The 18,611-nt window shown below is 47.4% G+C and overlaps 1 protein-coding gene across 1 annotated transcript in view; it reads right to left on the bottom strand.

Moving 5' to 3' along the window:
* LOC132887606 (long-chain fatty acid transport protein 2-like) overlaps positions 1-16,828 on the bottom strand; it is a 59,987-nt gene extending 43,159 nt beyond the window's left edge. The window contains exons 1-2 of the mRNA XM_060923073.1: positions 16,598-16,828; positions 15,968-16,217 (exon numbers count right to left, since the gene is read on the bottom strand). Of these exons, the coding sequence (XP_060779056.1) occupies positions 15,968-16,217; positions 16,598-16,825 (478 nt within the window). The 5' untranslated portion in view covers positions 16,826-16,828. The remainder of the gene's footprint in view (positions 1-15,967; positions 16,218-16,597) is intronic.
* Between the last annotated feature and the right edge of the window lie 1,783 nt (positions 16,829-18,611).

Raw genomic sequence — 18,611 nt, 5'->3', positions numbered from 1 at the left:
CAAACAGTTTACAGTGGTGCTTGAAAGTTTGTGAACCCTTTAGAATTTTCTATACTTCTGCATAAATATGACCTAAAACATCATCAGATTTTCACACAAGTCCTAAAAGTAGATAAAGAGAACCCAGTTAAACAAATGAGACAAAAATATTATACTTGGTCATTTATTTATTGAGGAAAATGATCCAATATTACATATCTGTGAGTGGCAAAAGTATGTGAACCTTTGCTTTCAGTATCTGGTGTGACCCCCTTGTGCAGCAATAACTGCAACTAAATGTTTCTGGTAACTGTTGATCAGTCCTGCACACCGGCTTGGAGGAATTTTAGCCCATTCCTCCATACAGAACAGCTTCAACTCTGGGATGTTGGTGGGTTTCCTCACATGAACTGTTCGCTTCAGGTCCTTCCACAACATTTCGATTGGATTAAGGTCAGGACTTTGACTTGGCCATTCCAAAACATTCACTTTATTCTTCTTTAACCATTCTTTGGTAGAATGACTTGTGTGCTTAGGGTCGTTGTCTTGCTGCATGACCCACCTTCTCTTGAGATTCAGTTCATGGACAGATGTCCTGACATTTTCCTTTAGAATTTGCTGGTATAATTCAGAATTCATTGTTCCATGAATGATGGCAAGCTGTCCTGGCCCAGATGCAGCAAAACAGGCCCAAACCATGATACTACCACCATTATGTTTCACAGATGGGATAAGGTTCTTATGCTGGAATGCAGTGTTTTCCTTTCTCCAAACATAATGCTTCTCATTTAAACCAAAAAGTTCTATTTTGGTCTCATCTGTCCACAAAACATCTTTCCAATAGCCTTCTGGCTTGTCCACGTGATCTTTAGCAAACTGCAGACGAGCAGCAATGTTCTTTTTGGACAGCAGTGGCTTTCTCCTTGCAACCCTGCCATGCACACCATTTTTGTTCAGTGTTATCCTGATCATGGACTCATGAACATTAACATTAGCCAATGTGAGAGAGGCCTTCAGTTGCTGAGAAGTTACCCTGGGGTCCTTTGTGACCTTGCCGACTATTACACGCCTTGCTCTTGAAGTGATCTTTATTGGTTGACCACTCCTGGGGAGGGTAACAATGGTCTTGAATTTCCTCCATTTGTACACAATCTGTCTGACTGTGGATTGGTGGAGTCCAAACTCTTTAGAGATGGTTTTATAACCTTTTCCAGCCTGATGAGAATCAACAATGCTTTTTCTGAGGTCCTCAGAAATCTCCTTTGTTCATGCCACGATACACTTCCACAAACATGTGTTGTGAAGCTCAGACTTTAATAGATCCCTGTTCTTTAAATAAAACAGGGTGCCCACTCACACCTGATTGTCATCCCATTGATTGAAAACATCTGACTCTAATTTCACCTTCAAATTCACTGCTAATCCTAGAGGTTCACATACTTTTGCCACTCACAGATATGTAATATTGGATCATTTTCCTCAATAAATAAATGACCAAGTATAATATTTTTGTCTCATTTGTTTAACTGGGTTCTCTTTATCTACTTTTAGGACTTGTGTGAAAATCTGATGATGTTTTAGGTCATATTTATGCAGAAATATAGAAAATTCTAAAGGGTTCACAAACTTTCAACCACCACTGTAAATGATGGAGTCAAACTTTAACGAGAAAACGTCTATTCACTTGCAATGGACTGACTCAAGCTTATACTCCCACGTGGCTAAGCATTAGCATTAGCGGTAGCACAAAATGTAAACAGTCTCTGAACTTCGTGTAGAAATCCCTCCCATTTCTCAACATGCAGCTTGTCACTCTTCTCACTGATTGTCGTGCAAACAATCATAAGACACAAGTTACACACTGGTTTTGCACTCCTATCTTTCAAATTAGCACAGAAAATCTCTGTCATGCTCACTCTTTAGCTTCACTCTAGCCACTCTCTCTCATAGACTGTGTCTCACTCTCTTGTCCCTGCTGAAACACCTGAAACCTGATGCTTCTGCCAATTGTTATTAACTCCATAAATGCTGGTTTAGACAGTTTTCAGTAATACATTGTCTTTTAGATAAACAATAAACATAATAATTTTTAACTGCTTTGAACCTTTTTATCATGACTTTTAAAAATGAGTTTCAGTCTTTTTAATCACATTATTTATATGCTTTGAATACTAAATGATACTATAAGAATCACTTAATACCTCATGTTTTTAACCGGGTTACAAATATATTGCTAAAATTGATGAAATACTGAAAAACCTCGAAATGTAGGATTCAGTAACAGCTGGAGACGATTCCTTCAAGGCTAGGTTTTTAACCCTTGGTCTTGATTTCAGTTCATCAGCACACAGTCTAACTTCCATCAGAGATAGGCTAAATGAAGGTTCAAATGGAATAGTGTCAACCAGACCAGTAAAGCAGCTTATCACCAAGCTGTATGGTGATGCTGTCTGCTTTACATACCCAAGTAACAAGCGACTACCCCAGATGATACTTTCTAGCAAAAGTTCTCTGGAGGTTTTGGTAGAGTCTCTGAGAGTTTCACTTTTCCAACAGGTTGCAACTGAGCTGGTGCAGGAGATGAAGGAATACAGCTTTGGACTGCAGAGGTGTTTCTGTGAGCCCCAAGACCTCCAACTGTCGAAGGACAAATTCATTAAGAACCGACCACCAAGATCAGATGAGTTTTGCTCCTATATGTTCAAGGGGAAAACCACATCTCAGCAGAAGACTGATGTAGTCTTTCAAATTGTGCAGTATATTCTGACTGCTAGCACTGGGAGATGAGCTCACAAAGTGTCTCCCAGCACTCCATGCACTGACTGGGTGCGATACAACCAACAAGATATCAACTAAACTTGCAGCACTGAACACTGTCCACAAACCAGGAAATTCCTCTCTGATCTTGAATTTTGACTGTCTGCAGCTAACAGATAGTGCAATACAGAAGCATTCTTGGTCAAGTGTCTCAATTATCAACAGACCTGCAGACATTTGATGACCTGCATCTTGCTGCATTTGACTGCAGTATCATCAAGATGGACTTTGAGCGAACCCCTTGCACCTCAACTAATGCAAGGAAACATATCCTTAGCAGCTATTACCAACAGCAGCTCTGGGTCCAAGCCCCAGTTTAGAGATGCCACCTTGATTATGAATGCAGAGTTTTATGGTTTTGTAAGAAGAAGCATTTTATTAGTCCCTGAGATTGTGATCTCAGAACCAGAAGGCCTGCCAGATCCCTGCATGTGTGACAAGTGTGCTTGCAAGAATGGGTGTCCCTGCCGGGTAGCTGGGATCCATTGCTGAAAGTACTGCAAATGCAAGGGAGGTGATCATTGCAAAAACCCTATCACTGCCTGAACAATGCTCATCATCCTCATAATGATACCTGGACACTGTTGTGTTACTCTTCATGTTCCTGACTCTGGAACATAAACAATAATAATGTGATGTTAAAAGTTGTTTTGTTGGCTGTTAAACATTTAGGCTCTCAAGATATTGCTGCCTACTAAAGTAATAAGTTTTGTGTTTTTCTCTTTAACATTCCATTGATCATAATAGCATGATTGAAAATACAATTTTTTTATCTTAATCAAATGCTTGCTTTCTTATACTTCCCTAAATTATGTGCATAGGTCTCCCAATTCCATGATTTCATGTTTGAGGTAGGGTTATTCTGTTTTTCTCATGTTTTCTGTGAAAGTGCAATTTTGGTCATTTTTGGTGAATTTTGACCTTGACCCAAACTTGTTCCCTTGTCCTTCAATCACGAAAATGATGTCACTAATGGATTCCCCACCTCAAAAACCCATAAAATTAAGCATTACACATACTTCTGTGGGGAGTGGCGCAAATATTTATATTTTCAATATGGTTACCAACAGCCATCTTGGATTGGTAATTTTCAGGCTGTTTGCCCCGTATAGTGAGTTTGGCACACATCCCAAGTTATTCCTTGGGGTCAAATTAGCCTATAACAGTTGAGTTATCCTCTCCTAAATTTTGTGCATGCATGTCTATGACAGCGGGGGCATGGCCGAGCATCGGTCTGTAAATGGAGGGTGGAGTCAGGGAAGGTGAGTGGTTGAATTGCTACACCTGTTGTCAATTAACGTGTGTTTGTGTGTCTCTTGTAGTGACCGCGCCTCATAAAAGGAGTGAAAGGAATAGAGGAAGAGAGATTTTGGACCAGAACATGATGGTGTCTGTGTGTATCTGAATGTCCATGTATGTCCTGAATGTAAAGATTTGTGCTGAAAAGTCAATTAAACTGAATTTGAAGCTAATAACAGCCTGCCGTACTTCTGTGCTCCACCCACATCCGGGCAGTTTCTACAGTGGTGCCGAAACACAGCAGTGCAGAAGGGAACAACTCCATGGAGTCCTCGCCATTTAAAGATCTCATCCATGCCCTCGTCTCAGCACAGCAGAACCAGCATCAACACTGATTGCTCTCCAAAAGGAGCAGGAACAATGGTTCGAAGCCTTGATGCTGGCCCAACAAGAAGACTGCCAGGGGTTTCAGCACCTGCTCACATCAGCGGGGTCCACAACTGTCACCAGAGTGGACCCTCCCCACCTCACCCTAACAAAGATGGGTCCGCACGATGATCCAGAAGCATTCCTCGCGCTCCTTGAGCAAGCAGCGGAGCTGTGGGGTTGGCCGGTCAAGCAGTGCGCAGTGGCCTCCTCCCCCTGCTAACCAGTGAGGCACAGCTTGCCACTCTCCAGCTCCCCGCCAACAGCCGGCTCATATACGCAGACCTCAGAAGAGCCATCCTCCAGCATATCGGATGCTCACTGGAGCAACAGCAGCAGCGCTTCTGCTCGCTGTGCTTGGAGGAGGTCGGCCGGCCATTCATGTTCAGCTAACAACTCCGGGACGCCTGCCGGCGGTGGCTGAGGGCAGACGACTGCAACGCCGAGGGAATTATTGACCTGGTGACACTGGAACAATTCATAGTGCAACTTCCGGAAGGAACAGTGGAGTGGGTCCAGTGTCTTCACCTGGCGTCGCTGGATCAAGCCATCGAGCTGGCAGAGGACCACATGGCGGCAGTTCTGACAGCAAGAAGACATGCTTCTCCTTCTCCTCTTGCCTCTCTCTCTCCCTCTCCTTCTGCTCCCTGTCCTCACCCTGTTCCCCCACCATGGAGGCAGGGGCCGGCTCCCCCCCAGTCAGCCTGATGCACCCGTGGTGTCCTCCCATTTTCCCCTTCCTTGTCTGTGTCTTCTCCCCCCCCCCAGGTGAGTGATGTCCATAACACCAGTGCAGAGGGCCGGAGCATATCATATACTGGTAAGTGTCCAAGGGGATACATACCAGGTCTTGGTGGATTCCAGCTGTAACCAGACCTCAGTCCACCAAAGCCTGGTGCAAGGTGAGGCATTGGGGACAGCACAGGTGGTGAAGGTGTTGTGTGTGCATGGGGATGTTCACAGCTACCCTTTAGTGTCCGTCCACATTCTATTTTGGGGAGAAAAGCATAGTGTAAAGGCGGCGGTTAACCCTCATCTCACCCACTCACTGATTTTGGGGACTGATTGGCCAGGATTTAAGGAGTTAATGACACACATAGTAAGAAGTGTGTCTGTCTTGGGAAGACCCTGGACTTGCATTGGCAGGAGAAGCTGTCACAGAGCCGTCTACATCAGCACCACGTCAGGGTGATAAGAGGAGTGAGGAGCACCCCGTGCCTCCTCCCTCTCTTGGGGATTCCCTTGAGGATTTCCCATTAGAGCAGTCATGAGAGGAGACTCTGCAGCATGTCTTTGACCAAGTGAGAGTAATCGATGGTCAAATTCTCCAGCCAAATGCTACGCCGGCTTTCCCCTACTTTTCTGTTATTAAGGATAGGTTATACCAAGTGACGCAGGACACTCAAACTGGCGAAAAGATAATACGGTTATTAATCCCAAAGAGCTGCCGGGAACTCATATTCCAGGAGGCTTACTTTAATCCCATGGCCGGACACTTAGGGCAGGACAAAACACTAGCCCGAATAATGTCCCGGAATTCACAGGGATGTCCATCAGTGGTGTGCGGCGTGCCGCAAATGCCAATTAGTAAATCCCGTGGCCACTCCAAAACCACCTTTGCATCCTCTCCCTTTGATCGAGACCCCTTTGGAAAGACTTGGGATGGATCTCGTCAGGCCATTAGATCAGTCAGCACGGGAATATTGCTTTATTTTAGTTCTGGTGGACTATGCAACACGACATCTGGAAGCAGTGCCTCTCCATCTCAGCACGTAGTATTGCGGAAGCACTCTTCCGCTTTATCTCCTGGGTTGGGATTCCGAAAGAAATCCTGACAGACCAAGGCACTACATTCATGTCACGCACACTGCGCAAACTTTATGGGTTACTGGGGATTAAGCCTATCCACACCAGTGTCTATCACCCAAAAACTGATGGCTTAGTGGAATGTTTTAATCGAGGCCTCAAAAATATAATTCGGAAGTTCGTACTGTAAGTGAGGATGCACATAATTGGGATAAATGGCTCGAGCCCCTGTTATTTGCAGTACAAGAGGTCCCGCAAGCCTCCACAGGTTTTTGACCATTTGAATTATTATATGGGCATAAGCCGCATGGCATTTTGGACATGCTACATGAAAATTGGGAGGAGGGGACCTTCACCTAGTAAGAACGAAATTCAATATATTCTCAACTTGCACGCCAAACTCCACACACTCACGCACTTAACCCAGGAGAATTTGCGGCAGGTGCAAGAACGTCAAGTCCAACTGTATGACAGGGGCACATGCCTTAGATAGTTCACACCGGGAGACAAAGTGCTCATATTATTGCCCACGTTGAGCTCCAAATTAATCACCAAGTGGCAAGGGCCCTTCAAGGTCACATGGTGAGTCAGGGACGTTGACTATGAGGTGAGGCAAATGGACAGGGGTGGGGCATTGCAAATTTACCACCTCAATCTGTTAAAACACTGGAATGAAGAGGTCCCCATGGTGTTGGTGTCAGTAATCCTAGAGAAGGCGGAGCTGGGGCCAGAGACCTCTCCCCAGCCCAACTCGCAGAGGTAGCCCAGTTGCAGAAGGAATTTTCCGACATGTTTTCACCCCTTCCCGGTCATACCCACCTCATAGAACGCCACAATGAGACGCCCCCGGGGGTAGTAGTGTGCAGCTGCCCTTACCGCCTGCCCAAACACAAAAAGGTGGTCCGGGATGAACTCAAGGCCATGCTCGAAATGAACATAATCGAGGAGTCCCACAGTGACAGGAGAAGCCCAGTGGTCCTGGTCCCCAAGACCAATGTGTCAGTCCGGTTCTGTGTGGACTATAGAAAGGTCAATGCAGTGTCTAAATTCGATGCATACCCAATGCCTCTCATTGATGAGCTGCTGATTGATTAGGCACTTCTCATTTTTATTTGACACTGGATTTAACAAAGGAATATTGGCAGATCCCCTTGACTCCTCTATCCCGAGAGAAGGTAAGATAAGATAAGATAATACTTTAAAGTCTGTCTCGTCTTCTTCCACTTTATCCAGGACCGGGTTGCGGAGGCAGCAGTCTAAGCATGGAAGCCCAAACTTCCCTCTCCCCAGACACCTCGGTCAGCTCCTCGGGAAGAACACCGAGGCGTTCCAAGGCCAGCCGAGAGACATAGTCCCTCCAGCATGTCCTGGGTCTTCCCCGGGGCCTCCTCCTGGGGGGACATGCCTGGAACACCTCCCCAGGGAGGCGTCCAGGAGGCATCCGAAAAAGATGCCCGAGCCACCTCAGCTGGTTCCTCTCGATGTGGAGGAGCAGCGGCTCTACTCCGAGCTCCTCCCAAGTGACTGTGCTTCTCACCCTATCTCTAAGGGAGCGCCCAGCCACCCTGTGAAGGAAACTCATTTCGGCTGCTTGTATCCGCGATCTTGTTGTTTTGGTCATTACCCAAAGCTCATGACCATAGGTGAGAGTCGTAACATAGATCAACCGGTAAATTGAGAGCTTCGCCTTTTGGCTCAGCTCCTTCTTCACCACGACGGACCGGTAAAGCGACCGCATCACTGCGGAGGCTGCACCGATCCACCTGTCAATCTCACGCTCCATCCTTCCCTCACTCGTGAACAAGATCCTGAGATACTTAAACTCTTCCACTTGAGGCAGGACTTCTCCACCAACCTGGAGAGGGCAAGCCACCCTTTTCCAGTCAAAAACCATGGCCTCAGACTTGGAGGTGCTGATTCTCATCCCAGCCGCTTCACACTCGAATGCAAACCGCCCCAGTGCATGCTGGAGGTCCTGGTTTGAAGAAGCCAACAGAACAACATCATCCGCAAAAAGCAGAGATGAAATCCTGTGGTTCCCAAACAGGATTCCTTCTGGCCCCTGGCTGTGCCTAGAAATTCTGTCCATAAAAATTATGAACAGAACCGGTGACAAAGGGCAGCCCTGCCGGAGTCCAACATGCACTGGGAACAGGTCTGACTTACTGCCGGCAATGCGAACCAGACTCCTGCTCCGTTCGTACAGGGACCGGACAGCCCTTAGCAAAGAGCCCCGAACCCCATACTCCCGAAGCACCCCCCACAGAATACCACAGGGGACACGGTCGAATGCCTTCTCCAGATCCACAAAGCACATGTGGACTGGTTGGGCAAACTCCCATGAACCCTCGAGCACCCTATGAAGATATAGAGCTGGTCCAGTGTTCCGCAACCAGGACGAAAACCGCATTGTTCCTCCTGGATCCGAGGTTCGACTATTGGTCGAATTCTCCTCTCCAGTACCCTAGAGTAAACTTTCCCCGGGAGGCTGAGAAGTGTGATTCCCCTATAATTGGAGCATACTCTCCAGTCCCCTTTCTTAAAAAGAGGGACCACCACCCCAGTCTGCCACTTCAGAGGCACTGTCCCCGACCGCCACGTGATGTTGCAGAGGTGTGTCAACCAAGACAGCCCCACAACATCCAGAGACTTGAGATACTCAGGGCGGATCTCATCCACCCCCAGTGCCTTGCCACCGAGGAGCTTGCAAACCACCTCAGTGACTTCGGCTTGGGTAATGGACGAGTCCACCTCTGAGTCATCAGCCTCAGTCTCCTCAATGGAAGACATGATGGTGGGATTGAGGAGATCCTCAAAGTAGTCCTTCCACCTCCCGACAATGTCCCCAGTCGAGGTCAACAGCTCCCCACCTGCACTGTAAACAGTGTTGGCAGAGTACTGCTTCCCCCTCCTGAGGCACCAGACGGTTTGCCAGAATTTCTTCGAGGCCGACCGATAGTCCTTCTCCATGGCTTCCCCGAACTCCTCCCAGTTCCGAGTTTTTGCCTCCACAACTGCCCGAGCTGCAGCACGCCTGGCCTGCCGATACCCGTCAGCTGCCTCAGGGGTCCCGGAGGTCAACATGGCCCAATAGGACTCCTTCTTCAGCTTGACAGCATCCCTTACTTCCGCTGTCCACCACCGGGTTCGGGGATTGCCACCACTACAGGCACTGGAGACCTTGCGGCCACAGCTCCAAACAGCTGCGTCCACAATGGAGGTAGAGAACATGGTCCACTCAGACTCAATGTCCCCCGCCTCCCTTGGAAGCTGGGAAAAGCTCTCCCGGAGGTGGGAGTTAAAGACCTCCCCAACAGAGTGCTCGGCCAGATGTTCCCAGCAGACCCTCACCATACGTTTAGGCCTGCCAGGTCTGTCCAGCTTCCTCCTCCGCCAGCGGATCCAACTCACCACCAGGTGGTGATCAGTTGACAGCTCGGCCCCTCTCTTCACCCAAGTGTCCAAGACATAGGGCTGGAGATCAGATGAAACGACAACAAAGTCTATCATTGACCTCCGACCTAAGGTGTCCTGGTGCCACGTGCACTTATGGACACCCCTATGCTCGAACATAGTGTTCATTATGGACAAACCATGACTAGCACAGAAGTCCAATAACAAAACACCACTCGGGTTCAGATCGGGGAGGCCGTTCCTCCCAACCACGCCCCTCCAGGTGTCACTGTCATCGCCCACGTGAGCATTGAAGTCCCCCAGTAACACAATGGAGTCCCCAGTCTGAGCACCCCTCAGTACCTCTCCCAGGGACTCCAAGAAGGCCGGATACTCTATACTGCTATTCGGCCCGTAGGCACAAACAACAGCAAGAGCCCTCTCCCCAATCCGAAGGCGCAGAGAGGCAACCCTCTCGTTCACTGGGGTAAACTCCAACACATGGCAGCTGAGCTGGGGAGCTATAAGCAAGCCCACACCAGCCCGCCGCTGCTCACCGTGGGTGACTCCAGAGAAGTGGAGAGTCCAGCCCCTCTCGAGGAGCTGGGTTCCAGAGCCCAAGCTGTGCATGGAGGTGAGCCTGACTATCTCTAGCCAGTACCTCTCAACCTCCCACACAAGCTCAGGCTCTTTCCCCCCCAGTGAAGTGACATTCCATGTCCCAACAGCTAGCCGCTGTGTCCGGGGATCAGGTCATCGAGGCCCCTGCCTTCGACTGCCACCCAATCCACACTGTACCAGTCCCCTACTGCTACCTCTGTGAGTGGTGAACCCACAGGAGGTCGGGCCCACGTCACCTCTTCGGGCTGAGCCCGGCCGGGCCCCATGTGCAAAGGCCCGGCTACCAAGCGCTTGCATACGAGCCCCAACCCCAGGCCTGGCTCCAGGGTGGGGCCCCGGCTGTGCCATACCAGGCGACGTCACGGTCCTTGATGGTTTCTCCATAAGGGTTTTGGTGAACTGCTCTTGGTCTGGCCTGTCACCTAGGACCTGTCTGCCTTGGGAAACCCTGACAGGGGCATAATGCCCCCGACAACATAGCTCCTAGGATCATTCAAGCACACAAACCCCTCCACCACAATAAGGTGGCAGTTCTAGGAGGGGTACTTTAATGTCTGTTTGCACAGAAATTTGTCTTGCATTACACTTCTCCACAATCCACAATCCACGCACAATAAAAGACACATAAAAACACAGTATGGCCTACAGAGTCCGGTCATGCATCTAGGTCCATAAGCTATTAGGGCAGCACAGTCCAATAAATTAAAAACCTTAAATGTTCCTGGGGTGTGTAATATAATATTGAATGAAATATGTATTCCATGTAAATGTGTATGAGGGCTATTTTGTTCTCCTTTGGTTGAGCAGTGATATAGAATGAGGGAGAAAAGAGTGTTTATATTTGTTTCTTTGGCAGCTAGGCATTCTGAAATGTCTTCCAGAAGGGAGGAGCTCGTACTCCTGATTCAGCACATGGGAAGGGTCCAGAGCAATCTGCTCTGCCATCCTGAGTGTGTGTTTAGTGCAACTGTCCAAAAAAATTCCCTCCAAAGTGTGGCCTACTAGTTTTGAGCAAATATTCAGAAGTCTGAGTATCCTGTTTTTTAGTTGGATTGAGAGGCCACAGAACCAGACTGCCCCCCCCCCATATTGTAAAATGCTTTGTATTGTGGATGTGAAGAATTGATATAAGATCGCCTTGCTGGTGCCAAAGGATCTCAGTCTTCTTAGAAAGTATATTCTCTGCTGAACTTTGTTGCAAATGAAGTCCACATGCTGTGACCAGGAGAAGACACTGTCCACATATACTCCTAGATATTTAAAAAATGCTGACTGTGTTATGGGTTTGTCCTGAATTATGACTGGGGCTGGTGTATGTTGAACTGCGCCAAAAATGACCTCCTCCATTTTGATGGGATTCAAAGTGAGGGCATTCTGCTCACCCCATTGGACCACTCTTCTCACACTCTCATAGTTGAGGTCAGGCTGCATCTCCTCTGTCATCAACGCCAGCAGTACCATATCATCAGAGAATTTGATGAGATACTGGTCGGGGGTATTGATGGTACAATCATTGGTATAAATTGTGAAGAGCAGAGGAGAGCTCACGCATCCTTGTGGTGCTCCACTGCTCGTTGTGACCACAGGGGAAAGCGTGTTGTTGATTCTGACCAGCTGTTGCCTATGGATTAGAAAAGAGTGGTACCAATGAATAAGATAAGGATTAATGTCTAGCTGCTGCATTTTTGAGAGAAGTAAGTCCGGTCTGATGGTATTGAAAGCAGAGGAATAATCAGTAAACAGTGCTCTGGCATATGGTTTATGATTTGGTGAGTCCAAGTGTTTTAAAACAATGTGTGTAAGAGTAGCAACGGCATCTTCAGTATTGCGGCCACACTTGTAGGCAAACTGATATTGGTCCAATTTGCTCTGCACTGACCTGGAGAGCAAGGGGCAAATGATTCGTTCCAGTGACTTCATCAGAATGGACGTCAGAGCCACAGGTCTGAAATCGTTGCACTCCTTTGGGCACTTTTTTTGGAAGTGGGATCACATGTGACATTTTCCAAGCAGTGGGGACAGTGTGTGTATCCAGTGATTGTTGGAAGATGGGCTGCCACGCAGGGGCCAGCTCTTTGCTGTACGTCTTCAGAACAGAGGCTGTGATGTTATCTGGGCCCTTAGACTTCCGTGCGTTAAGATGTCGGAACGCCTGGGCCACCTACTGTACTGATATGTGTACTCTGTCATCTGGGTGTACAGTGACTGACTTAAGGATGTCTGTGCAACTTTCCTCAGTCCCGGGCACTTCAAATCTAGTGAAAAAAGAGTTCAACTCCACAGCAGACACCAGCTCATCAGTTGTTGTAAAGGGCTTGCGGTGTTTGCTTGGCATCCCTGCCATGTTTTTCATGACACTCCACATTTTCCTTGAATCATTGGTCTTAAACAGTTCCTCCAGATGTTTTCTGTGCGTGTCCTTTGTCTTCCTTATCCTCCCCCTAAGTTCCTTGTCTTTCCTCCTCAGCTCCTGGGTATCATTTTGTTTGAAAGCCAATTTCCTTTCATTCATTATTTGTTTAATGTCCTTTGTTATATATGTTTTATTGTTGGGGTACACCTTGACAGTTTTTGTTGGGATTATGGATTCAACACAGAAGTTTATGTAATCTGTTGTAACAATGCAAGCTAAGTCCAGAGTGTTTTCCCTTAGCACCTCCCAGTCAGTGCAATCAAAACAAGCACCCAGTGTCTTTGTTGTCTTTAGTCCACACTGGTATCAATTTTTTCTGAGGCTTACAGCTTTTCAATTTAGTCCGATAAGTTGGGATAAGGTGTATCACATTGTGATCAGAGTTTGCCACTGGTGGTTTACTTCTAGATGTATATGCATTGCTTATGTTTGTGCAACATTTGTCCAATAAATTTTCTTTCCTTGTTTTGCACTTAATAACCTGATGAAACCCTGGCAGAGCTTTCTTTAGGCTGCAAGTGTTCAGATCACCTAAGATAATGGCAGGGGCTTCAGGAAACTGTTGCTGCAGATTGCATACACTATCTGCTATTGCAGCTGCAGCACGGTGCATTTTGCTGCTGGGTGGGACATAAACCACAAATAGCAAGATGCAGCCAAATTCTCATGGGAGGTAAAAAGGTCTTAGCCCCATAGCCAACAGTTCAAAGTCACTGTTACAAGTTGTCTGTTTTACTGAATACTGACGGCACCACCGTTCATTGATGTATGCACAGACACCGCCCCCTCTAGCTTTCCCCGAGTTTTTATTTCTGTCTGCGCGAACGAGTGAAAACCCTTCAATATTATAGAGGGAGTCTGGTACACCAGCGTGCAGCCAAGTTTCAGTAAAGTAAAGCAAAGCTGCTTCGCGGAATTCAACAGAGTACCTGGCGTATGTTCTTATTTCGTCAATCTTGTTTTGTATGGACCGTAGGTTCACTAGAATCATGGGGGATAATGCTGGTCTAAATTTCCTCTGCCGCAGTTTCCTCCTAATGCCGCCCCGTCTCCCTCGCTTCCTCCTCGGGGTTGGTTGACCTTTGCCGAGGGTCGGAAGAAGCAATCTGGCCTGTTTACTCCACAGGCGATGTGACTTTCTTTCCAATTCTTTTGGTACATCAGCCAATAGTGCCGGGGATATGTGAGCGGAATTTCTTGATGTAGTCTGGAGGGCTAGGAGAGTTTTGTGATCATAGACAACAGGTGTGTTGTAACATCATGCTAGCCGCATGTCCATTGTTCGCACAAACAAACACAGTCCAATAAAAAGTGAAAACTTTGTCAAGTAGGTACCGGGAAATGTACTACTGCAAGCCCCTTTTGGCCAGGACTCAGCTGCTTTTGTTTCTTTTATCCACATAACATCAAATGACAAACAAACAAACAAAAAAAAAAAACGCTGAGGATTATCAGAGCAGATATGCGTGTCGCCAGCAGAGCAGCGCCAGAAAATGGCCTTTTCCACACCGTTTGGGTTACACCAATTCATCACACTTCCTTTTAGGTTGTTTGGGGCTCCTGCGACGTTCCAGCGGCTCATGGACAGGGTTCTCTACCCCCACGCCACCTATACAGCCGTGTATCTCGATGATATTATCATCCATAGCAATGACTGGCCATGGCACCTCGAACACCTTAGGGCCATCCTAAAGTCGCTGAGGCATGCAGGTCTCACAGCTAACCCAAAAAAGTGTGCAATTGGGCGGGTGGAATTACAGTATCTGGGTTTCCACTTGGGTCATGGGCAGGTGCATCCCCAAATTAACAAGACTGCAGTGATTGTGGCCTGCCCAAGGCCCAAGACCAAAAAGGGGGTGAGACAGTTCCTGGGGCTGGCTGGCTATTATCGGAGGTTCATACCTAATTATTCGGATGTCACCAGCCCACTGACTGATTTCACTAAAAAGGGAGCACCAGATCCAGTCCAGTGGATGGAGCAATGCCAACAGGGTTTTTCTAGGGTAAAGGCTGCACTGTGTGGTGGGTCACTTTTGCACTCCCCTGACTTCTCTCTCCCCTTTATTTTGCAGACTGACGCATCAGACAGAGGGCTGGGGGCCATTCTGTCCCAGAAGTTGGAGGGGGAGGAACGTCCAGTGCTGTACATTAGCCTGAAGCTGTCAATGTGTGAAGCAAGGTACAGCATGATAGAGAAAGAGTGCCTAGCCATCAAGTGGTGATCCTCGCTCTCTGGTACTACCTACTGGGATGCCCTGTCACCCTCTGTTCAGACCACGTGCCTCTCTAGTGGCTCCACCACATGAAGGATGCCAACACACGGATCACCTGTTGGTATCTCACCCTCTAGCCATTCAAATTTGAGGGGGTCGACAGGCCAGGGACACAGATGGTGGTGGCGGTGGACTTCCTGTCCCGTCAAGGGGAGAGGGGGAGTCCGCTGCAGGCTGGATGGCTCCCCGGCCTGAGTCAGGCAGTGGGGGTATGTGGCAGTGGGGGCATGGCCGAGCGTCAGTCTGTGAATGGAGGGCAGAGTCAGGGAAGGTAAGTGGTTGAATCGTTACACCTGTTGTCAATTAACATGTGTTTGTGTGTCTCTTATAGTGATGGCGCCCCATAAAAGTAGTGAGACGAATAGAGGAAGGGAGATTTTGGACCAGAATACCACGGTGTCTATGTGTGTGTGTATCTGAATGTCCATGTATGTCCCAAACATAAAGATTTTGCTGAAAAGCCAATTAAACTTAATTTGAAGCTAATAACAGTCTGCTGTGCTTCTGTGCTCCACCCACATCTGGGCAGTTTCTACAATGTCTAAGCCAGGTCCTCGACTAAGTTTCCTGACATCATGCAATCAGAGTTTTTACTCTGTTGTACCAACTTCAACCTGCTGTTACTCCCAAAGTACTGAACAGATGTTAACCAGATACATTTCTTTGGAACGCAGAGATTATAAGCTTTTTAATGATTGAAAATATGCAAGAGTTAAACAATGACAGATTTGGAAACTCAGATGAGCCTATGCATGCACAATGTTCCCAGCACGGCCAGTGAGCATCTGATATGCCAAATACCAATCTGTGTATCTGAAAATAGAAGTGTTTTAATAAAAATTCATTTTAAGACTCGAACAGACTAAGAAGAGTGGCTAACCCCCCCCCCCCCCCCCCCCCATAAATGCTAGCTAATCAACTGATCAAGATGTCTTATTAGAATGGATGTTGTTTTTGTAGGAACATAACATTACATTTCACATAAAACCTTGTGTATTACCTGCCCCTGCTATCAGCACTTTCGCCTCACAACACGTGAAGCAGTGCATGAGTGATTTGCCCCGAATGTTGGTGTTGAGAAGCGATGTAGAACATCCGATCTTCATCAGCCCGAGCCAGAGGAAAATGAAGTTTGGTTCATTGTCAATGAGCAGTGTGGCTATATCGCCCTCTCGCAGGTTGGCGTGTTTACGCAGTGCGTGTGCTGCCCTGTTGCTCCAGTGGTCCACCTGCAGATACGTGTAGACATTCTCTCATCTCTCTCATTATCTCTAGCCGCTTTATCCTTCTACAGGGTCGCAGGCAAGCTGGAGCCTATCCCAGCTGACTACGGGCGAAAGGCGGGGTACACCCTGGACAAGTCGCCAGGTCATCACAGGGCTGACACAGACAACCATTCACACTCACATTCACACCTACGGTCAATTTAGAGTCACCAGTTAACCTAACATGCATGTCTTTGGACTGTGGGGGAAACCGGAGCACCCGGAGGAAACCCACGCGGACACGGGGAGAACATGCAAACTCCACACAGAAAGGCCCTCGCCGGACCCGGGGTTCGAACCCAGGACCTTCTTGCTGTGAGGCGACAGCGCTAACCACTACACCACCGTGCCGCCCACGTGTAGACATCATCCTCAAAAATAATAAAGGGTTTGTGTGGGTGTCTGTGTACTGCATCCAGAAAGCAGTCGAGCACTGTGTAGAACGGAACTCTCTTCCGGAACTTCATGCGCTTGGACCTGATCCTGAGAGTTTTCATTACGAACATGCAGTCATGCAGGAAATAAGGAAATTTTCGAAAAAACAACATGAAAATCAAGCTCAAAATTGCAAGCGCAGCGTACAGAATCTCCATATTTGGCAGTTTGTTCACAATCAGCAAACTTCCAACGTTGTGTAATATCAAGAGCAAAGTTCACCACACTATCATTAAAAGCACTCTATGTTTGTGTGGATACTGGATCAAGAATGAGTGTCAATAGTGGATCTGACTATCCCAGACCCTGAGGCAAAAAATTCCTGTATGTTCAAGACCTGAGAACAAAAATGGCAGAACCTGCATTTGCTCAATTTGCAGATTACCAAACACTCTCTCTTTCCCTCTCTTTCTCTCCTCCCTCTCTCTCTTGCTTCCCCTCCCTCTCTCTCTTGCTCCCTCCCTCTCTCTCTCTCTCTCTCTCTCTGTCTATAGTCAGAACTACTGGTTAGTAGGTGAAACAGGTTAACTAAAGGTGGTTAGCAGGCGAAAGATTTTATCAAGAAGAGCTGCTTTGATGCTGACACCTGCAGTGGTAAATAGGGTCAAGCTGCTGTTAAAGGATAAGCCTGACTATATCGGGCTCAAGATTGGTGTCCAGACCAGAGGATGCAATGGCCTCACTTACACACTCGACAAAACCAAGGAAAAGGAGAAGTCAGATGAAGAGGTGGTCCAGGACGGTGTGAGAATTTTCATTGAGAAGAGGGCTCAGCTGACGTTGTTGGGTACAGACATGGATTTTGTTCAGACAAAACTCCAGTGAGTTTGTGTTCAACAACCCCAGCACAGGCCCGGCACCGTGGGGGGGCGAAAGGGGGCGTTGCCCCCTCGTGGCTACAGCCCCGCCCCCTCAATGGAGACTCAGATCACTTAATTGTTTTCTTATGAAAATATAATGTATTATAGACGTATTAATAATTTGCATTTTCAAATACGAAATATTAAGTGGTTGCGCTTTGCACAAAAAGACATTTCACATAAATCATTACTAAAACTGGCATGGTAGAACAAATCTGATTGGTTGTTATGATTCTTACGTTGCACATTGTTACTCTTTCATTGCTGACGCTGTACACGCAGGCAAAGGGTTTTGAGAGTGTTGGTGGTTAGCTCGCAGTTTGCTGCTGACCGTGTGTTAGATGGCATCAGAATGGATATAAGAAAATGGATTGTGTCAAAACACGTCACCCCCATGCAGCAGGGGTGAAAATTCATCACTTCAGAGTGTTTTGTCCCCTACACGCCTAAACTGGGTTCGCGGATTAAGTGGTTAGCGTTGACTCGGTGCGAGTCAGGAAGGCTATTACTGGTGCAGCCGCGGGGTCTGTTGATTTTTTTAAATTATGATTTTGGCCACCGAGCCAAGTACCTTAGACTTGCATTGACGTTTTGTTTTCATGCCGCAGAGCTATTTGTTTGTATTTTAAATTTAAAGGACTTGCCTGTAGGTTTGTGTGTGTTGTGTTATGTTTGGCATCTTTCCAGTTGTAATGTGTGTCTGTGAGAAAATTGGAGGGGAGGGGTAACAGGTGGGCACGGGTGTTGATAAAACTGCCCTGGTAATATGTTACATGATTTTCCCGGACTAAAGCAACCTTCGGGGCCGTGGTTTTGTGGTTGGCGCAGTTAAGTGTTTGAAACACGTTGTCAGACCACCATCACTACTACACACTATATGAAAAATATTTGCCCCCTTGCGATTTCTAATTGCCCCCTTAGTAAACTGTTCCTGGCGCCGGGCCTGCCCCAGCATCAAGGGTACATGTGATTGTGAGGAGAGCTTCAATGTTTAAACAACTTTCAGTCATGTGTACTTTTTACAGTATACATCACACGCCCATTCCCCAGTCAAAGAACCACCTTGTGGAAGTAAAGACTCAGA

This window comes from Neoarius graeffei, chromosome 6, assembly GCF_027579695.1.
Source record: "Neoarius graeffei isolate fNeoGra1 chromosome 6, fNeoGra1.pri, whole genome shotgun sequence".
In the NCBI taxonomy this organism is placed as follows: Eukaryota; Metazoa; Chordata; class Actinopteri; order Siluriformes; family Ariidae; genus Neoarius; species Neoarius graeffei.
This window is presented reverse-complemented; position numbering and strand designations above follow the sequence as displayed.